Source organism: Solea solea, chromosome 13 (genome assembly GCF_958295425.1).
Source record: "Solea solea chromosome 13, fSolSol10.1, whole genome shotgun sequence".
NCBI classification, from domain to species: Eukaryota; Metazoa; Chordata; class Actinopteri; order Pleuronectiformes; family Soleidae; genus Solea; species Solea solea.
Window position 1 is genome coordinate 21,739,512 of NC_081146.1, and position 17,552 is coordinate 21,757,063.

At 41.8% G+C, this 17,552-nt stretch overlaps 1 protein-coding gene across 2 annotated transcripts in view; it reads right to left on the reverse strand.

Moving 5' to 3' along the window:
• The window catches only part of gask1a (golgi associated kinase 1A), a 32,322-nt gene extending 15,067 nt beyond the window's left edge, over positions 1 to 17,255 (reverse strand). The window contains exon 1 of one of the 2 annotated variants that reach the window (XM_058648642.1): positions 16,907 to 17,255. In XM_058648642.1, the coding sequence (XP_058504625.1) occupies positions 16,907 to 16,921 (15 nt within the window). In that variant the 5' untranslated portion in view covers positions 16,922 to 17,255. Of the gene's footprint in view, positions 1 to 950; positions 1,034 to 16,906 lie in introns of those variants that run through there. The other variant, XM_058648643.1, reaches the window with a different exon arrangement.
• Between the last annotated feature and the right edge of the window lie 297 nt (positions 17,256 to 17,552).

Here is a 17,552-nt window from a genome sequence, read left to right on the forward strand (position 1 = left end):
ACCATGTTACTGGTTTTCTAACTCTTGTCTGTATTGTTCAAGATTCAAGCATCAAAGCTGCTTTTGTGTCAACCCGAGATGGTTTAGAGCTGCAAATGAGGATTATTTTCATCATCTATTAATCTGTGGATTATTTTCTTGATTAATGGAGTACTTGTTTGGTCTGTGAAATGTTGATTGGCGTTTACCAAACCTGGAAATGATGATGTTCTCAAATGTCTTGTCTCCCACACAAACTTCTTTGTTGTGTTGAGCAAAGAAACCAAAGAATATTCACATTTAAGAAGCTAAAAAATACTCAATAGTTGATTCATTTAGTAATAGATTAATAAACGATTCATTGAATAATCGTTGTAGCCCTACCTGAGATACATTTAAAATCCAAAGGCATGAACCAACCAAAAGTATTCTGAATAAAAGAACCAGTGATAGTGATATGGTATGTTTTAGAAATGTATTTCTAATGATTTCTTTTTATTTATTTGTTATTTATTTATCATTATTTATTATTATGTTTTCCATGTTCTCCTTGCAAGACAAATTCCCATTTTTGGCAGTAAAGTTTTCATTCACTTTGTGAACAGACAGAAAGCGAGGAGGTGTGATTCAGGGCGAGCATTTACACCAGTTCTGAACATGAGCTACAGTGTGAAACTGTATAAACAGATAAATGATATTGTCTTGGTAAAGGCTGGCATTTCCTCTACATAGCAGTTGGCTCACCAGTGGAAAGCTAAACCGTAAAACAGGAATGAATCTTCCTTTCATTCCCAAAAACTGGAATCATGCCCAGTTCGACACGAGCAACGGAAACATGAACCGTGCCCCACTTTTCATCCTCTCACCTACTGCATCACCTATAAGTGCAGCCATATTTGTGTCTTCACAGTTTCCATTTCTCAGTGGAATGACCCAGATAACTTGCAGATTCTCCGCTCTGGTCTGTTCACCTCGTTCTTTTCACTTCAGGACGCAGGAATGTCTCACACCCGTGACACGTACAGTATTCCCCATCTTAGAGCCGTTAACGTTCCCAGATCCCTCCACCTGTGAAAGGATCCCATTATTCTTCCGCTGCAGTGGAATGTCCTGAAATCCAGAGAGGCTGACACATGATCCTCACTTACACATTAACAGGCAGCTCCAACTGGGAGACCCAGTCACTCAGTGAGGGCACACGTCTCCACAGACACACTCAGTACATTTCCATGTGTTGGTGATATCGATATATAAGGTATACAGAGTTCCCACGGGCCCTGAAAATCCCTAAATATACATGAGTCATTGAAAGTGCTTGGATTTTGTGCAAGAAAGAAATTGATATTTAGGTAAAAGTCTCCATTGTTTGTTATGATTGCTTTATGTACGTAGACTACACAGAAACTAACATCCAGTCATAATTACTAGCGGTGTTGTGGATACTGTCTCTCTCCGCAGCCATTGACATGAGATTCCATGCAGAACAATGAGCGATTAACGTTGAGCAATGTCTGGGAAATGCAAACTCCCAGATCTCTGTCTCGCCAAAGAAAATGACAAACACTGACTTTGACCCAAGATCCTAAGGACAATCACTTGTCCAGATGCAGAGCAATAAAAGGTGTCCTCCCATCTTAAGCTGTCAGCACATTCGGTCCTTGAATTTGGGGGAATTGGTCCTGGAAAGTCCTTGAATTTGATGTCAACCAAGGTGTGGGAACCCTGATAGTATTAAGTTTGTGTGACTCTGAGGACTACGCTAGGCGGCGATATGCCCATTTCATTTTGGTCACGTCTGGTACCAAAAACAAACTTTAACTGGTAGTTAGTTGGTAAAATGTCAAAGTTTATGTTTATGTGTTTAGGCTCAAACACCACATCCTCCAAGCGGAGCTGTCAGACAGACTGCAGGCATGATTGTCTTCACACAATGTCTTCAGGAGTTAGCTGTTAAGTTAAGTTGACTATGTTTCACCAGTCATCTAATAGACTCCTTCTTCTTCAACAATGGCAAATGGAGTGGACAACACACTGTTATCTAGGGTTGCCAACTTCCTGCTCAGAAAATAGAATAGAATAACCTTTATTTGTCACTATGGGGGTAAAAACACAACACAATTGGGGAGGCTTCTCCGTTCTATTCTAAAAAATACTGATATACTGCACTTCACATAGGCTACATTACCCCCACACATTCTCACACTTGATAATAGTTTTTCTGTTTCTCACTTTCAATGAGTTTAAATATTTGATATAATCCCTTTTTTTATATTTTTGCAATCTTCACCTGAGCAGTATCCTCCTTTCACCATTTTACCTTTGCTAAGACACACATGACTCACAGTAGATCTTTTTCTGTCATTATCAATTATCATTATCAAAAACCACGTAATAAACTGCGTTACTTATCTTTCAAATACCGAGCAAATCCTTATTTCATACAGTCGGCGAACCCTACTGCTATCACTTTAGCAACATTAGCAGCTCATGACAGACACGGCTCAGATAACTTCAGGCTGATACAGCAGATACTCACGAACAGGTCATGGAAAAGGTCAACAAACAAGAAGGAGACGTCCACAGCTGGAGACACGTAAGCCCACACACATACATTATACATGTACATGTATGCTTCATGTCATGTGGTTTGCTGGCTCGACTGAAAGTTTAATGTGTTCAGAGTGAAACTGTCACACACTTTGACCTACAGAATAAATACTTCATGTAACAAGGAGTGTGTGTGTGTGTGAGAAGACACACACACACACACACACACACACACACACACACACAGTCTGTGTTATTGTAACATTTTTCTTCTCTTTCACAAAGACAAATCACTCTGTTACTGGCAGATGATGCACATTTTCTCCTTGTTATCGCTCCCAATTTTCTTTCTCACAGATTATTTGTTTCTGTGGCTCCAATCTTTTCTGATCACACACAACACACACACACACACACACACACAAAGGTTTGCTCAGCTTTCCTTTTAAGGACTCGTATTAAATTCCATTCATTTTGGACAGTCTATCCAAAGCCTTATCCCTAATCTTAACCATGATGAGTTAATGTCTGAGCCTAATACGATTAAAATCTTTGGCTGAAGCAAAACCAGATCCTCAGAAAATCAGGTTCTGTCTTATTAGCAGCAGGTTTTTGGTCCAAATGAGGACCAGAAAAGATCAGTGTTTAAGCCAGAATATGTCGAATAAGAGGTAACAAATTCAAACACAACGCACATGAGCACGTCTTCCCCTCACACCCTCCCCACCTGCCCCGACAGCCCCAGCGTCTGGCTCGTTGGCAGCTCCCTGCGTCTTTCTTTTCTTCTGTTGTCATCCTTTTACTTCTTAATATACAGGGCAGAGCTGCAGGGAAGGAATGCAGTAATAGGTCCAGACAAGCAACAGGTGCTGCAGCCAACAAAGAGAGCTGAGATGTCTCTGGGCAGAAATGTGTCTCATTATTAAACCATCTCTGAGAGAGCAAAAAACAGACAGCAGATTAAAGAGGCTCTTTGATGGAATTATAATCTATTAATAAACACACAGATAAAACCAGAAATCTTTTCTATTCATGTGTTACTGGTTCATTTCATGACATCTTTATTCCGTCCCCAATGCCGTTTATCCGCCTGAGTAAAGTGGCAGGAATGTGATGATATAGCAGCGTGTTGGCAAAAGTGACCGTGCTACAACGCTGTTATAAATAACAGAGGAGATGAAGGCAGTGAAACGCTCTGCAGATGGAGAGTCTTCATATCGACAACGTGGAAACGGGCCATCAGTTTGGGGACGCATTAGCTCGCCATCTGTGCTGGAGCTGTGATGCTCGCTTAGAACAAGGATAATTAATGGTTTACTAACAGCACAGGAGGCTCAAAGCTGAGAAATCACCAGATGAGGTACAGTGTCGAACACAGAAGACACTGACTTTATAAATGATTGTTTTATATATATATATATATATATATATATATATATATATATATATACAGTATATGACTGTACTGGTCAGAATGAGTGCACGATGTGTGGTGTCATTCATTAATACACAGAACACAAAGCAAACCTCAAATGCCAGTGGGTTAAATAAATGTAATTTAATATACAGTACATGTCAATGAGAAGGGAAATCAACATGAACAGTGCTATTATACTGAATCTTAGAGCTTCGACTACAACAATCCTATAATAATCTGATGAATTAAAGCAGTGGTTCTCAAACTTTTTATACCAAGTAACACCAGAGGAAACTGACGTACCGCTGGTGGAATGTGTAAGACAGCTTGAGAACCATGGACTTGAACTTTATCTTCTTCTGAGTAGTTACCAAAACTTGTGCAGACTGTATTCAGGACAGTTGGAGCTGCGTGGTGCAGGAACAGCAGCAGCAGCAGCAGCTGTGATTGGCCCAGACAGGCATGTGGTGCCTTTTCAATATCAGACATAATACCACATTGAGAAGAGGCCAACATTGGGATCATGATTAAAATATGATGTGTGAAGTCCAACTTCACAAGAACTAGGGGTAGAATCAACTTCTGAAACCTTTCATGGGCAACTCTTGGTGGTTTTTTTTCCACCATACAGCTGTCACAGATTTAATTTAAGTTTTTTTTCCTTTTTTATTCATATTTAAATTATATTTGAAGGTTTTAATTCCAATGTGACATCCACACAGGGAGTGTTCCCTGCAGCACAGCTGTCACTGCATATCAAATTACACGTACATGAGCCAACACTATGAAATAAAGAAATACAAATTCCAACAGAAACATCATGAAATTCATTCCAGCTGGGTAAAGGTGACATGGAATGGTTTTTAGTTTTTTTTTCCATATCAGCCTTTTTAAAACACAACAGAAATCTGGTTGATCCCACATAAACAAAATAATCTGAATATACGATGAAAGCACCTATTTTGTGTCAATCAACGAGAAGAAGAAAGAGACCAAAGAGAAGAGAAGGGGCCAAGGCATCTGAGCAGATTGTGAAGGAGATGGATGGTTTGTATGTGTGGGAACCGCCGCTGTCAACGGCAGCTCTGTCAGCTGAGGACAGACATTAATGAAACCAGTCACATCCTCCCTCTCCCTCTCTCTCCCTCTCCCTCTCTCTCTCTCTCTCACGCTGCCTCACACAAACCAACGAACGGCAGCGGGGGAGCAACGCTGCAGCGGAGATAAAAGGAACGCAAAAGCAATGCAACGAAAGCCAACTGACGTATCAGCACGTGGAACGTATTCAGCTGCAGCTCAGTTCTCTGTGGTCGGTATGGACGCACCGTGCAGATGCTCAGAGTGAGTGGAACTGTGAGGCTTGTGGTCACGTGGGTTTCTAGGTTTTCCTAAATCATCAGTTACTCAAATTAACTTGTCTGAGGTTACAAATTTGTAAAGAAAACCAAAAAAAAACGGAAACATGCAGACACTCGCAGGCTCACGGTCCGTGTCAGTAGATGAATCTGGCTTGTAAGCAGCTGATTTTGGCTCAGAAATGATGGAACAGATGCTCAAAAAAAATCAGGAAACTACAGCGTGTGGGAGACCAACAACACAACAACATGCAAACCGACCACAGCAGCGATCACGTGTAAATGTTTTTCTGGTCTTGATGACCACTCAAAGCTGCTTTACAAACGTTCATACAGTGCATCTATGTGCAGCGAATGTTCTCATCTTTCACACCCATTCACAGCAATGTTAAGTGTTTTGCTCAAGGACTAGCGAGCCGGGAATCAAACCTTCAACCTTTCAGTTGAAAGACCACTGAGCTACCATGGCCAATGTCTGGTATGACATAAAAAAAAAAGACAGCATGATGAGATAATGATGATGTTCATGTTATCAGGGTTCCGACACCTTTGCTGACATCAAAGTTAAGGGCTTTTCAAGGACTTTCCAGGACCAATTCCTTCAAATTCAAAGACCGAATGTGGGCGACTTGTAATAAAGGCTTCATCCCATGGCGTCCACTTTTATTGATTCGCAGCACGCTCTGCATCTGGACAAGTGATTGTCCTTGGGATCTTGGGTCAAAGTCAGTCTTTGTCTTTGTCTTTGGTGAGACAGAGATCATGGGATTTGCATTTCCCAGGCATCACGACGTCATCTGCTTTCTCACATCGAGCAATGCAGGACGCATGAAGCAGTCGGTGACATTTACATAAACATCAGCTCAACTTCTTTCTTGCACAATATTCAAGGACCTTCAGTGGCCCATGTATATTTAGGGTGATTTTTAACCCTGTATTATAGAATAGAATAAATGCCTTTATCGTCACTGCATGTGACATACAACAACATTCGGTGCCTAAATGAGAACTGTACACATTCACACACCCACACACAAAGAACGTTAGTTAATAACCATGTATTAAAAAACTAAATGTGTAAAACAAATGCATGTTGTTGCATTTAGTGGCTGTAGACGGATGCTGGTTAATTTCATAGATTGCTCTTTGGTAAAAGCTATTTCTGAATCTGGAATTACGAGCCTCATTATGCTGCCTTTGTTTGGTTTTCATGAACAGAAACAATGTCCAATGTCTGAAAACTCTCAAGCAATACTATCAGACCTGATTGAGGGAAACCAAGAAGCATTTATCCTATTAAATTAAAAAGAAACTGAATTCCAATTGACTTATTATTATTGGCAGTGGCGTTCCTCAGTGGCTGTCAAACGTCATTAAGCGATGTATCTTAATTTGGTTTCCTAATGCAATAAGAAACACTGTACATAAAAAAATCCATCTATTCATCAATTTAAAAAAAAAAAACACATCATTTTCACTAAAATGCCCTCGCTTTGCCTCGCACTTGCTTATTTTCTCATCTGCACCTTTTCACCTTGAGCTTTTGTTATAAAGGCTACAGAGCTTTCCACTGTTAGACCCCGGTACCACAACTCTCTCAACTCCTCATCCACAGACAGACATGGTGCTAAAATACAAATAACGTGTGGGAAAGAGAGAGTGAGACAGAGAGAGAGACAGAGAGAGACAGAGAGAGAGAGAGAGAGAGATAGAAAAGGAAGGACACAATCATGTATTAGCCCAAGGGCAACCATGCCTGAGGCAGTGGAATACATTAATGATTGTTGAAAAGCTGCATTAATATGAACCAACAGTGTGATATGAGCAAGCACACAAACACCACACATGAACACACACACACACACACACAGAGAAAGGGAGAATGGATGTTGATACAGCTCAAATCAAACACTGTTCCGAATGTACGAAGGCGGATTCATTTCCATGTGTAATACGCACTGATTTGTGTATTTCACTGCTGCCCTATGAATAAATGTAAGCCTAATGATTTGTACAGCCGTCCTTTATGGAGGAGAAACCCAACACTGCACTTCACTCCACAGAAATGTGAGCGTTCCTCTCGCTCCTCCACAAACATCTACGGATCACGGATCGCAAGAGTGAAATCTGACTAAAGTGTTGGTTGACCTTGCTGGTGAAAGGTAAATGTTTGTACTGAAGGAGAAACAATGGTCAAAAGATGGTTTTATTACTCGCTGTAACGAGATTTAGAATGTGTAAAACAATGCTCAGAAATCAAAATAAACTTGTTCTAAATAACGAAAGCTAAAATTGGAAAAAACCTTTTCACGGATCTGTGCCGTGTGAGCACTAATGGCACCTGGCAAATACTCCATATTACAAAAAATACCAGTAAAACTGATAAAAACTACAATAAAACTAAGCATTTATAAAAAAAAACTAAAATAAAAACTAAAACTAATGAAAAATCCCTATTATAACCTTGCTTGTTACACACCTCTTAATCTCAGCCAGATCTAGAAGTGCTTTATTATCAGAATCGACTGATGCTTTATATCCCAAAGCTGTGGTTCTTTATCCATTAATTTATACAGAAATGAGTGGGTAAATGATATGAAATGGCTTCCCCAGGAGTTATGACATGGCTGCCAAGCGGCAATAAGTGTCCTAGTGGTGCTTTTCCACAACTAAAGTTTCCCACATGATCTTATTTTTAGAGCTACTCAATTTAAAATTAGCCCTTTAAAAACTTATATTAAAAACAATATAACCTTTTTCCCTACAGAACGTACAAATGTTATGTTTCCCATGGTAAAGGAGCACAGGCTTTTAAAGGCAGAACACTCCACACTAAGAATGTAAAGCACCGCTATCATCGTCATCAGCAGAAGTAAAAATGGAGCTGGCCCTTTTCAGTTCGATGTTGACTTATGTCACAGTTCCTTCGGCACGGCACAGCTCATTGGGACGCGGTGGTTGCTAAGCAACGAGGGTCTGATAGCGGAGCGGGGGTAGCTGCTCTGTTGATGGCCTCACTCACAGTGGATTTATAAAAGGCTGATGAGGATCTGATGAGGAAGTTGTGGGACGATGACGCAGACAGTTGGTCTGTGACACTCGTGTCCCTGATTTCACTCATTTGAGAGCATCTTATGTGACACAACAGGAAAAGGGTGTTAACTGATGATGACGCAGTGGTTATATACATGGGAAGTTTGCAATAAATTATAAAATAATGCTTTAACCTTTATCCGGTTGACCATTTTTCCTGTCACTCACACCCTCGCAGGCTTTGGGCCAATAAAAACAAACTCTGACCACTTTATTAGGTACATCTGTTCAGCTGCTTGTTCATGTAAATATCTAATCGGCCAATCACATTCCAGTAACTCACTGCATTCAGAGATGGTGGAGACAACCCTTTCACATTTAAACCGAGCACCAGAATGCCAACAAAAAGAAGATAATTTAAATGTAGCATGGTTGTTGCTGCCAGACAGGCTTTTCTGATTATTTAAGAAACTGTTGATCTACATTGATCATCCCACACAGACGTCTCTAGGGTTTACAAAGAAGAGGAAAATATCCAGTGAGAGGCAGTTCTCTGACAAAGATGAAGCCAGAAGTCAGAGGTCAGGCTTTGTTTGACGATAGAGAGGCAACAATAACTCAAAGAACCACTAATTATAAGCAGGATATGATAAGAGGACCATGTCTGAAACACATGAAACCATTTGAACCGTGAAGCAGCTACTGCATGGGTGCCATGCCGCAGCCTAGACGCCCTGTGTACCTAATAAAGTGGTGAATGTAAATCTGTCACTAAACTTTAGACAGTAATTACATGGTAAAAAGCTGTGTAATAGAGAAATGAACTGGGAAACTGTTTCTGTGCACTTAAGCTGGTGTAGTTTCTAGGTGCAGGCTTCAGTGCTGACCATACAATACAACCACACTTCAAAATATCCCTTTAGGTGCAGCCATTGGGCCACTTTTGTGCCATTTACTGTATATATACAGATGATTAATGGCTAGGTCATCAATTCCTGCAACCTCATGCGCACAGAGCTCCACTCGGGTCATCAAATGTCCCGTTTCCACATTGGATTTGGATTAATCTGCACACGCGTGCAGTTTAAATCTGCACAGATTGTGTTTATGCTCCCTGTAGTGAAACAGTGAAGCAACTTATTTAGGTTAAACTAGACCCAAAAAAAAGAAAGAAGACAGTAACCATGGAAACTTGCTTGAGGTTACAGGAGGAAGTCAACTGGTACAACTGATTGGTCAAAGAATAGTGGACACGCTACAGTGACGTGGACCCGAGTTTCAGTGTGGATGGAAGCGCAGGCGTGTGCGGTACAGTACGGAGCAGCGCGGGGAACGCGGCGAGCGCGACCCAACCCTAAACCTCTACTCATGCCTGTAACATCCACAAACAAAATAAGTGGTCGGTGACTTGCAAGGGCGTGGGATTTCCCCAGTTTGAGTTATTGTTTGAGTTGCCTCGGCCTCTCTGCAGTGGATTTATGAGTTATTAAACCAGCTCCTCCTGTATTTCTATGGGGAAACATTTCCTGGTTATTTCAGAGCAGGCCTTGTTGTACAAAAATTAAAACCATGTGAAAAAAATGTTTCCCCTTCTGCTCAGCGTTGGACCAGTGTCACCTTGAAATCTGGACGCCTTGCTGTGGTTTGAACAGACGTGAGACATTTTCTTAACCTTTGTGATACCTCGTCTTTTTTGGCGTCGCCCAAAACACTGAGCGAGTGCTCTGAAAGCCATTCAGGAATCCCTGCTCCATATATGCACACGTGGTCAGATCTGTTCACTGATGCACATTCCATTCTCCTTAGAGGAAGCCGCTTTTGCATGAGAGGGAACATTGCTTGAAAGAAGTGGCAAAAGGTTCACATTTCAGAAGCGTTTTTACTGATGATGCCAGAGGAAACGGCACGACAGAATTTCTTCTGTGGCTGAATCACATCAAGCTCAACTGTGGATACAATCATCAAGTTGCAAGTTACAGAGTGCATTAAGTTCTTTGACTGTTTGCTGAAGACATCAGCCCTATAACAACCGCACCCCCTCGCTGTGTGTCTGTTGGTACTGGAAGAGGATCATTCCGTCTGCCAGAAGCACTCTTACTTTACTTTCCATTCCCGCTCCTGAGATTAAAGCAGTGTTGACTCTCGAGGGTCAGTGGCAGCGGATGACGGCACTCGGCCTTTATTTACGTTTGATAATCGGCCTCTAAATTGCTGATTTACACTGAACGAGAGTTTATCAATTTATCCCGCAGTGAAAGTTCACAGGCGTCTCTTCCAGCTGGCTCGTTCTCGCTCTGGCAGCTGCCGTCTGAATCATCCTGATTGGCGCTGTCAGCTTGTTTAATTGCATCCATATCTGAGCAACTTCTCTGTCCTGGTTTTGATGACGGATGGAGTTGATGGGAAATGAAGAGGAAGGAAGGAGACTGTGAATAACTGAGGTTTGCAGGAAATGAAAGTGGTCAGCGAGCCAGTTCTATCAATGTAAGACGGATGTAAAAGGAAGGAAAGGATGTTGCGGTCCAACACTTAGAGATGATATTGGTGACGACTCGTCACATTGCACAGCAAAATATTCTATGACAGTGTCCAGGATTATACAGGAATTTAAATAATGGCACATGACAGGAAAATGTTGACTTTCTGTCCCTTTTCTTTCACTATAATAGAGTATATACTATTTTATTATTCTTTATCTGATTTGCACTTTGGTCAATCCTGGTTGTTTAAAAATACGCTGTACTATTTTATTTAGATTGTAGAACTTCTGGTGTCACTAGGGCCACGATATGTTGATATGTCGACTTAAAACTTGACATGTCGAGATTAAACTTGAAGTTTTGAGAATAAAGATGGATTATCATGTCGAGATTTAAATCAGGTCAGAGAGAGCGACCGCTCTACAGAAGTTGTAGTTCTTGATATTTTGTAAAATATCAATAACGCAAAGTCTCAAACATAACAAAATCGTGGCCTTCTAAATTTAAATTTCATCTACGACATACAGAAAATAAAAATATAGATGATTATTTGACATTTTAGGCCTTATGGTTCAGTGTGTTGATACCACTGCCTCTGGTTTCTACTGTCAACTCTCAAACTAGAACATTGTGGCCTGTGGGCACCAGGAGAGTGGAAAGAAATCACAATGGAAATGGTTTCATGGACATAAAATGTGGTCTGACAGACAGGCATCGAGAGACTTGCTCCTCACAGCTTTCTCCGCTCTTTTCCTTTCCCCTTTTCCAATCTGGACCTTTTGTGCTTGACTGTTTTCCTTCCATCCACGCCCCGGTCCATCCATCCCTTCTCTTTTACTGTCACTCCCCCTGGCTTTGCTTCCTGCTTCCTCTGCTCTGTCCTCCTTTGACTCTGCAGTCATGTCACTGCCACACACACAACCACCTGTAGATACAACCATTAACAGATGTCATTTTTTATGGCGTTGGTGGTGACAAAACCTCCTTGTTTCAATTTACGAACGGGCTGTGGGATTCAGTGTGCACACACACACACACACACACACACACAGCGTTCTCTGAGCCAGAGGCCATGGAGGACAGAGAGCAGGAGAGAAACAGAGAAAGAATGTAGTTCCTCAGTAGTTGCTGTGTTTCTTGGTCTAACTGTTTAATTGTGAGATGGTGCAAACAAAGTACAAACCATCACGCATCATTAAGCAAATGGCAAAAGACCAACCGCTGACTCCAAACACCGCTGTGTTATGACACTTACTTCAGCCTTTATGTGTCGCTCTGTTTACTCCCTGTTAGCAACACCCTCTCTATCCTTGTACTACGTTTGCCTGTCTTCCTTCCTTTCTTTCTTTCTTTCTTAGACGACAGGTTTCACTGCACAACAATAAATGAGCCACATTCTGACAGGACGAGGTGGTCGTTAAATATTAACAGGTGAATTTGGAGACTTTGGCTTTGAATACTTCACTTTCCACATGACTTTACTTGATCGTCATTCACTTGTTGATGATTAAAATTCAAAAATCTTGATGCATCACAATGAATCACGTCCTAATTTGTCTGTATTACAAATAGAGGTGGAGCAATATGGGTTTTTCTATGATATGAAATGTGTTGTCGATGTCCAATAACCATTTTTTGGACACTATATTTAGCCAATTCTTAAAAAAAATACTTTAACACCTAAGACTCAAAATCTCTGTCTGGATTTTTTTTTTGCTCATTTTAAGCATAAAAGGGCCAGAAAAAGTGCTTTTGTCCGTTTTTCCAGAATAACTTTCATTGTCCAATGCCTGTTATTGAAAATAGGCAAATATCGGCCAATTAACTTCTTTCCCTGTGATTATAAATGCTATAAATCATTTATATGTGACTGCACAGTTAGTCTATACAATAAAAAGCTGCATTTTACATTCGTATAACTTTATATTGTATAATTGTGCCTGTTATGTTGCCAGATGCCAGCTTACAAAACACTGGGTGGGTGTTTTTACCATTCACTGGAGTTGTTTTCCTCACCACACATACAAAGCCAGTTCCTGCCACATGTTCAACAAAAATGGCTCGAGGTAGAAGCAGAGTAAAAACAACAACAACAACAACAACAAAAACAACACAGAATCCAAAAATAATACACAGCCAGGGTAAAAAGACTCGGGGAGCAACGAGACACAGAAACACACCAACTGGAACAGGACAACGCTAACGAGACACACGTGAGACTAACGAGGTTATCAGATGAAGCAGCCGGAAAGAGAGAGAACTAAGTTAACAAGGCAAGGGAACTCGAAGGTGCACAGAAACTTCACAGTTCAACAAAAAAGCAGACAACAACAACAACAGCAGCAGCAGCTTGTTGTTTCATTCTACAGACGCACAAATGCCAGCGGCGCTTACAGATTCTGCTTCTCACAATGTCCACCTGGCACATCTTTCATTCACACCGTTGCTCCCACTTACGGTAAATAATATGTCAAATAAACCTTAAAGGCAGCACGGATCTCCTGTGGGCTTCTCTTACAGCCTTGAATGTTACATTCAAAAACATGAAAAATGATGCAGTGTGGAGCTACTCCGAGCCAGAGGAGAAGCTTGTTAGCGCCAGTGCCGGCTCAGCACTGTAACCCTTGCACTTCACCTTCCAGTGGTCCCTTGAGAGCCTGCAGAGGAAAATGCTGCTGTGTGAGCTCTCCTAATTTTACTTTCTTTGTTGCGGGGGCTACTTTTAGATTTGTGATAACTTTAACTGCGAGGAAGAGGTCAACAAAGGTAGGAAAAGAAAGGAAAACACATTTTCAGAAGCTCCAAACCATGTGTTTTTTTATTCCCTAAAACAACAGTCATTGCTAATGTTAGTGTCAACGTAACTGCACGTAACTAAAACCCCCCCATTTGAGGCTAATGCCGCTCAACGCCAGTTTTTCCAAAATACCAAGAAGTGGGCAGAGAGCAGTGGGTGTTGGGGTGGAAAATGCGGGGCAACGGTGTACTGAAGGGGGCGGAGTCATTTCCGAACTGGGTGCCTTCTGATTTTAGGCTGATTTGAACAGATTAACCGGCCAAATGAACCTGTAGTGTGAGGGAATAACAGACGGGATTAGACGCATCAGAATCTTCCCGATTTCAAATTGTACTTAATTTAACATGTTTGATCGAGAGCTATTAACTGACAAGGTCCGACAGTCCGCCTCCTTGTATTCTGAAGTCACGCGAGTTTCTGTGAGAACCCAAATCCCCGGAATCTCCTCCCTTGATTAAAAGTGTGTGGTCCTGCGTCTTGAGTGGATCGGCTCGTCTGTGCTTTTCTTAGCCCACAGAAACAAGTTCATTGTGTCTGTGGTCTGCCAGTCAGATTTGAGGGGCAAACGGTTTTTTAGTAATCCTGGCTACTGCGGCTTTAGACTTTTATTCTATTTTTATGAAGTTCCCATGGTAGCTCTCCTACAAAAAGCAGCAGTAGGTGAATTGTTGTGTTTGGATCTCCATGTCCTAGTTTCACCAGGTCAAACATAGCTGCACTGAGACAGAAAGAGACAGAAAACACACATACAGAGTGAGGTTGACTCGGAATCTAAACCACACTCCTTTTATTTTCAGAAATTGAAGAAGTGTATGTGGACTTGCTCAGCTGATCTCAATCAGTTAAAACACATCTGTCCTCTATTTAAATTCAGCTGACACACACACACACGCACAGGTTTGTGCAGCTATTCTTCTTAGTACAGTGAGATCCTACATACAAGTGTTATCCCTCACCTTAACCTAACCACAATTCAAATCTTAGTCCAAAACTTGACCAGTTCCTCAGAAATTAGGTTTTGTGTCATTAGTAACAGGTTTTGGTCCATATGTGGACGACCCGGTCCTGACAAAGTCAGTGTTTATGCCAGAGAAGGTCCTAAATATGTAATAAATACAAGAACACAGAGCGCGAGCGAGATGCAGATGTGGACAAAGAATGAAAGTACTGTTCAGTGAGAACACATGAGCAGCAATTTAGTCCAATATCGTGTGGGGCCTGTGATTGAAGAAGTGTGCAACAATCATACCTGAAGAGAAGAGAAGAGAAGAGAAGAGAAAAGAAGAGAAGAGAAGAGAAGAGAAGAGGACAGAGATTTCCCCTTTTGGTTTCCTTGTTAAACATCAGACCAGGAGGCTGTCGGCTCTGCATATGGGACTCATTTGAAATGTGAGACTTTGGGGAATGCTTGAAAGACAAACGATAACCCAACAGATGATTGGAGAACGACCAACCTACTCTCGGGCCGTACCTTTTAGCGAACAGCTCGGCCGAATGTAAGGTAACAGTAATTTATGAACTTAAATATCATGTGTCGCTGCAAAGACTCTGTTTTACATTTGTGATGACTGAGCTGGACAGAAAAAAGCCTCACATTCAAACAACAAACGACTGGATCCCGAGGGTCCAGGGCAAATCTACAACATAAACAATAGAGAGGATTCAAGACAAATAATAAATGCATGTGCACTCCACCCCATCTTTGTGACTTAAAAAGTCTTTGTTTTAAACTTCTGAGTCCGAATGAAGTCCAACTACGAGTTATCCTGGAACATTGGTTTCGAGTCCTGCACTCGAGTACGACACAGTGGAAAAACCAATTAGTTTTGGTTGTAAACATCTTAATGGACAGCACACAAACAAATCTGGGGTGAAACGACTTAAATAATTATGTGCTATACCTCAAAGTGTGTTTGCACCACGTATAAACATTATATTGATGTATTGTAAACTTTGTGTTGTGCTGGCACAACGCACAAGATCATTTTATGGCCACAAGAACACTTGACATCTCAAGAGAGCTCAAATATTACATCATGTCACCAACAGTAATCATCCCAAGATTTAATATTATATCAACAGCTTGAAAACAAACACTATGCCCTTGGGGGTGACCTAGATTTCTTTTATCTAGGTCTTTATATTTAATTTCATTTAGAGCAACAATTCAACTTGATGTTCTCAGCAAACCGGCTCCTTTCCACACTAGACAAGTGGAACCAAAGTTCCACTTGTCTACGTCATCAATGGCAGTTCTCAATTTATAATATGAGCTGAGGTAAATACAACAATGTCCTTACAGAAACCAACATTTCCAGGTTCCAGACCGAACTTATTTTTGGTGTGAACACACAACCGCCGGTTCAAAGTTGTTCCAGGGCCTGACCGATGTGAAAAGGCAGGGTTCCCACACCTTGGTTGACACAGCTTAAGATGGGAGGGCAACTTGTATGAGCTGCTTCACATATGGCGTCCACTTGTATTGATTTGCAGCACACGCTCTGCATCTGGACAAGTGTCCTTTGTAATTTTCCTCGACGAGACAGAGATGTTGGAATTTTACATTTCCCAGACATGACGTCGTCATTTGCTCACACTTGACTTAAACTTTACTCGATCATTGTTCCGCACGGACTCTCACGCCAACGGCAGACAGAGACGGTGGACAGTGTCCACAACACCGCTAGTAATTACATTCTCGACAATTGTCCTGCATGGGCCTAATCTGCAATGCAGGGCGCATGAAACAGTAGGTGGCGCCATCACAAACAAGGGAGACATTGACCTAAACATCAACTTAACTTCTTTTCTTGCACTTTCCAAGGACCCGTGGGATCCCTCACGTGTTCTACTGACTCTATGTAAAACAAATAATTTCAAATAATAGTGAAAATAGTCAAGTGTTTTAACTAATGCCATCTTGGAATCCTCTGTCAGGACTTTCCAAGTTCCAAGTTCAGCTGAATCTGACTTGAAAGCGAGTTCAAGTTGAAAGAATGCCCCCTCAAGTGGGAAACTCACACTTGAACACACCGTTAACACCTGTGCTGTCAGCAAACTGGCAGCACAATGAATGAGAAATTACAAACCTGGTGATCTGCAGATCTTATGTAATACATTTAACAGATGAAAAGTGACAACTGACTTCTTTATGGGCAGAAAACAACACACCTGTGCAACGCATGGACATTGTTTTTGATGTGCTGATTGCCACTAAAGACAGTTCTAACACAATAATACTGATTACTGCTGCTGTTGTCTCGGTCTGCACGGCTCTGAGCATGCACCACAGTCTTACCATGGTCGAGTGCATTCCCCTGCAGCTTCATCTAACGCTCCAACATTCCGTTTTGCAGAGAGGACACTCCAGTGTCCACAGCCGCCGCTGCTGCTGCTGCCGGTGAAGATACAGCTGCGGGACAGACCAGTCAGTCACTTCTACTCTCCAGAGTTTTTTGTTGTTTTTTTTACTTTGGAAAAGTCTTTTCTCAGCCAATGAAGACGCACGGGCTTTTATGGGTTTTTGAAAAGGTCACCTCAGGAGTTCAGGTTAACAGCAGTCCTGACTCCTGCACATTTCAAATACGTTGTTGTTCCCTGCAGATTTGAGGATTGATCGGACAGGCTGGCTGCTGAGTGTGAGCCCAGCCTCCCCTCACCTCCTCCTCCCTTCTCTCCCTCCCCGAGGGGGAACTCGTCGACGTGAAGCAGTAACGTGAAAAAGTCTCTGCTCGGCTCTGCCTGCAGTGAAACCTGAGAAGAGTCCAGCCCCGGTGGACAGTGACGTTTCTACAGCTGGACCACAGAGCTGTCTGCAGCACTGAGCGCGAGACTCTCAAGTGATTCATGTCCCCTGAAGTGAAGACACTCATCTGTCCTGCAAAAGTGTCTCCAACACAGAGATGACAGCTCAGTGCAATTCCACACCCAAACAGTTGGTGGCA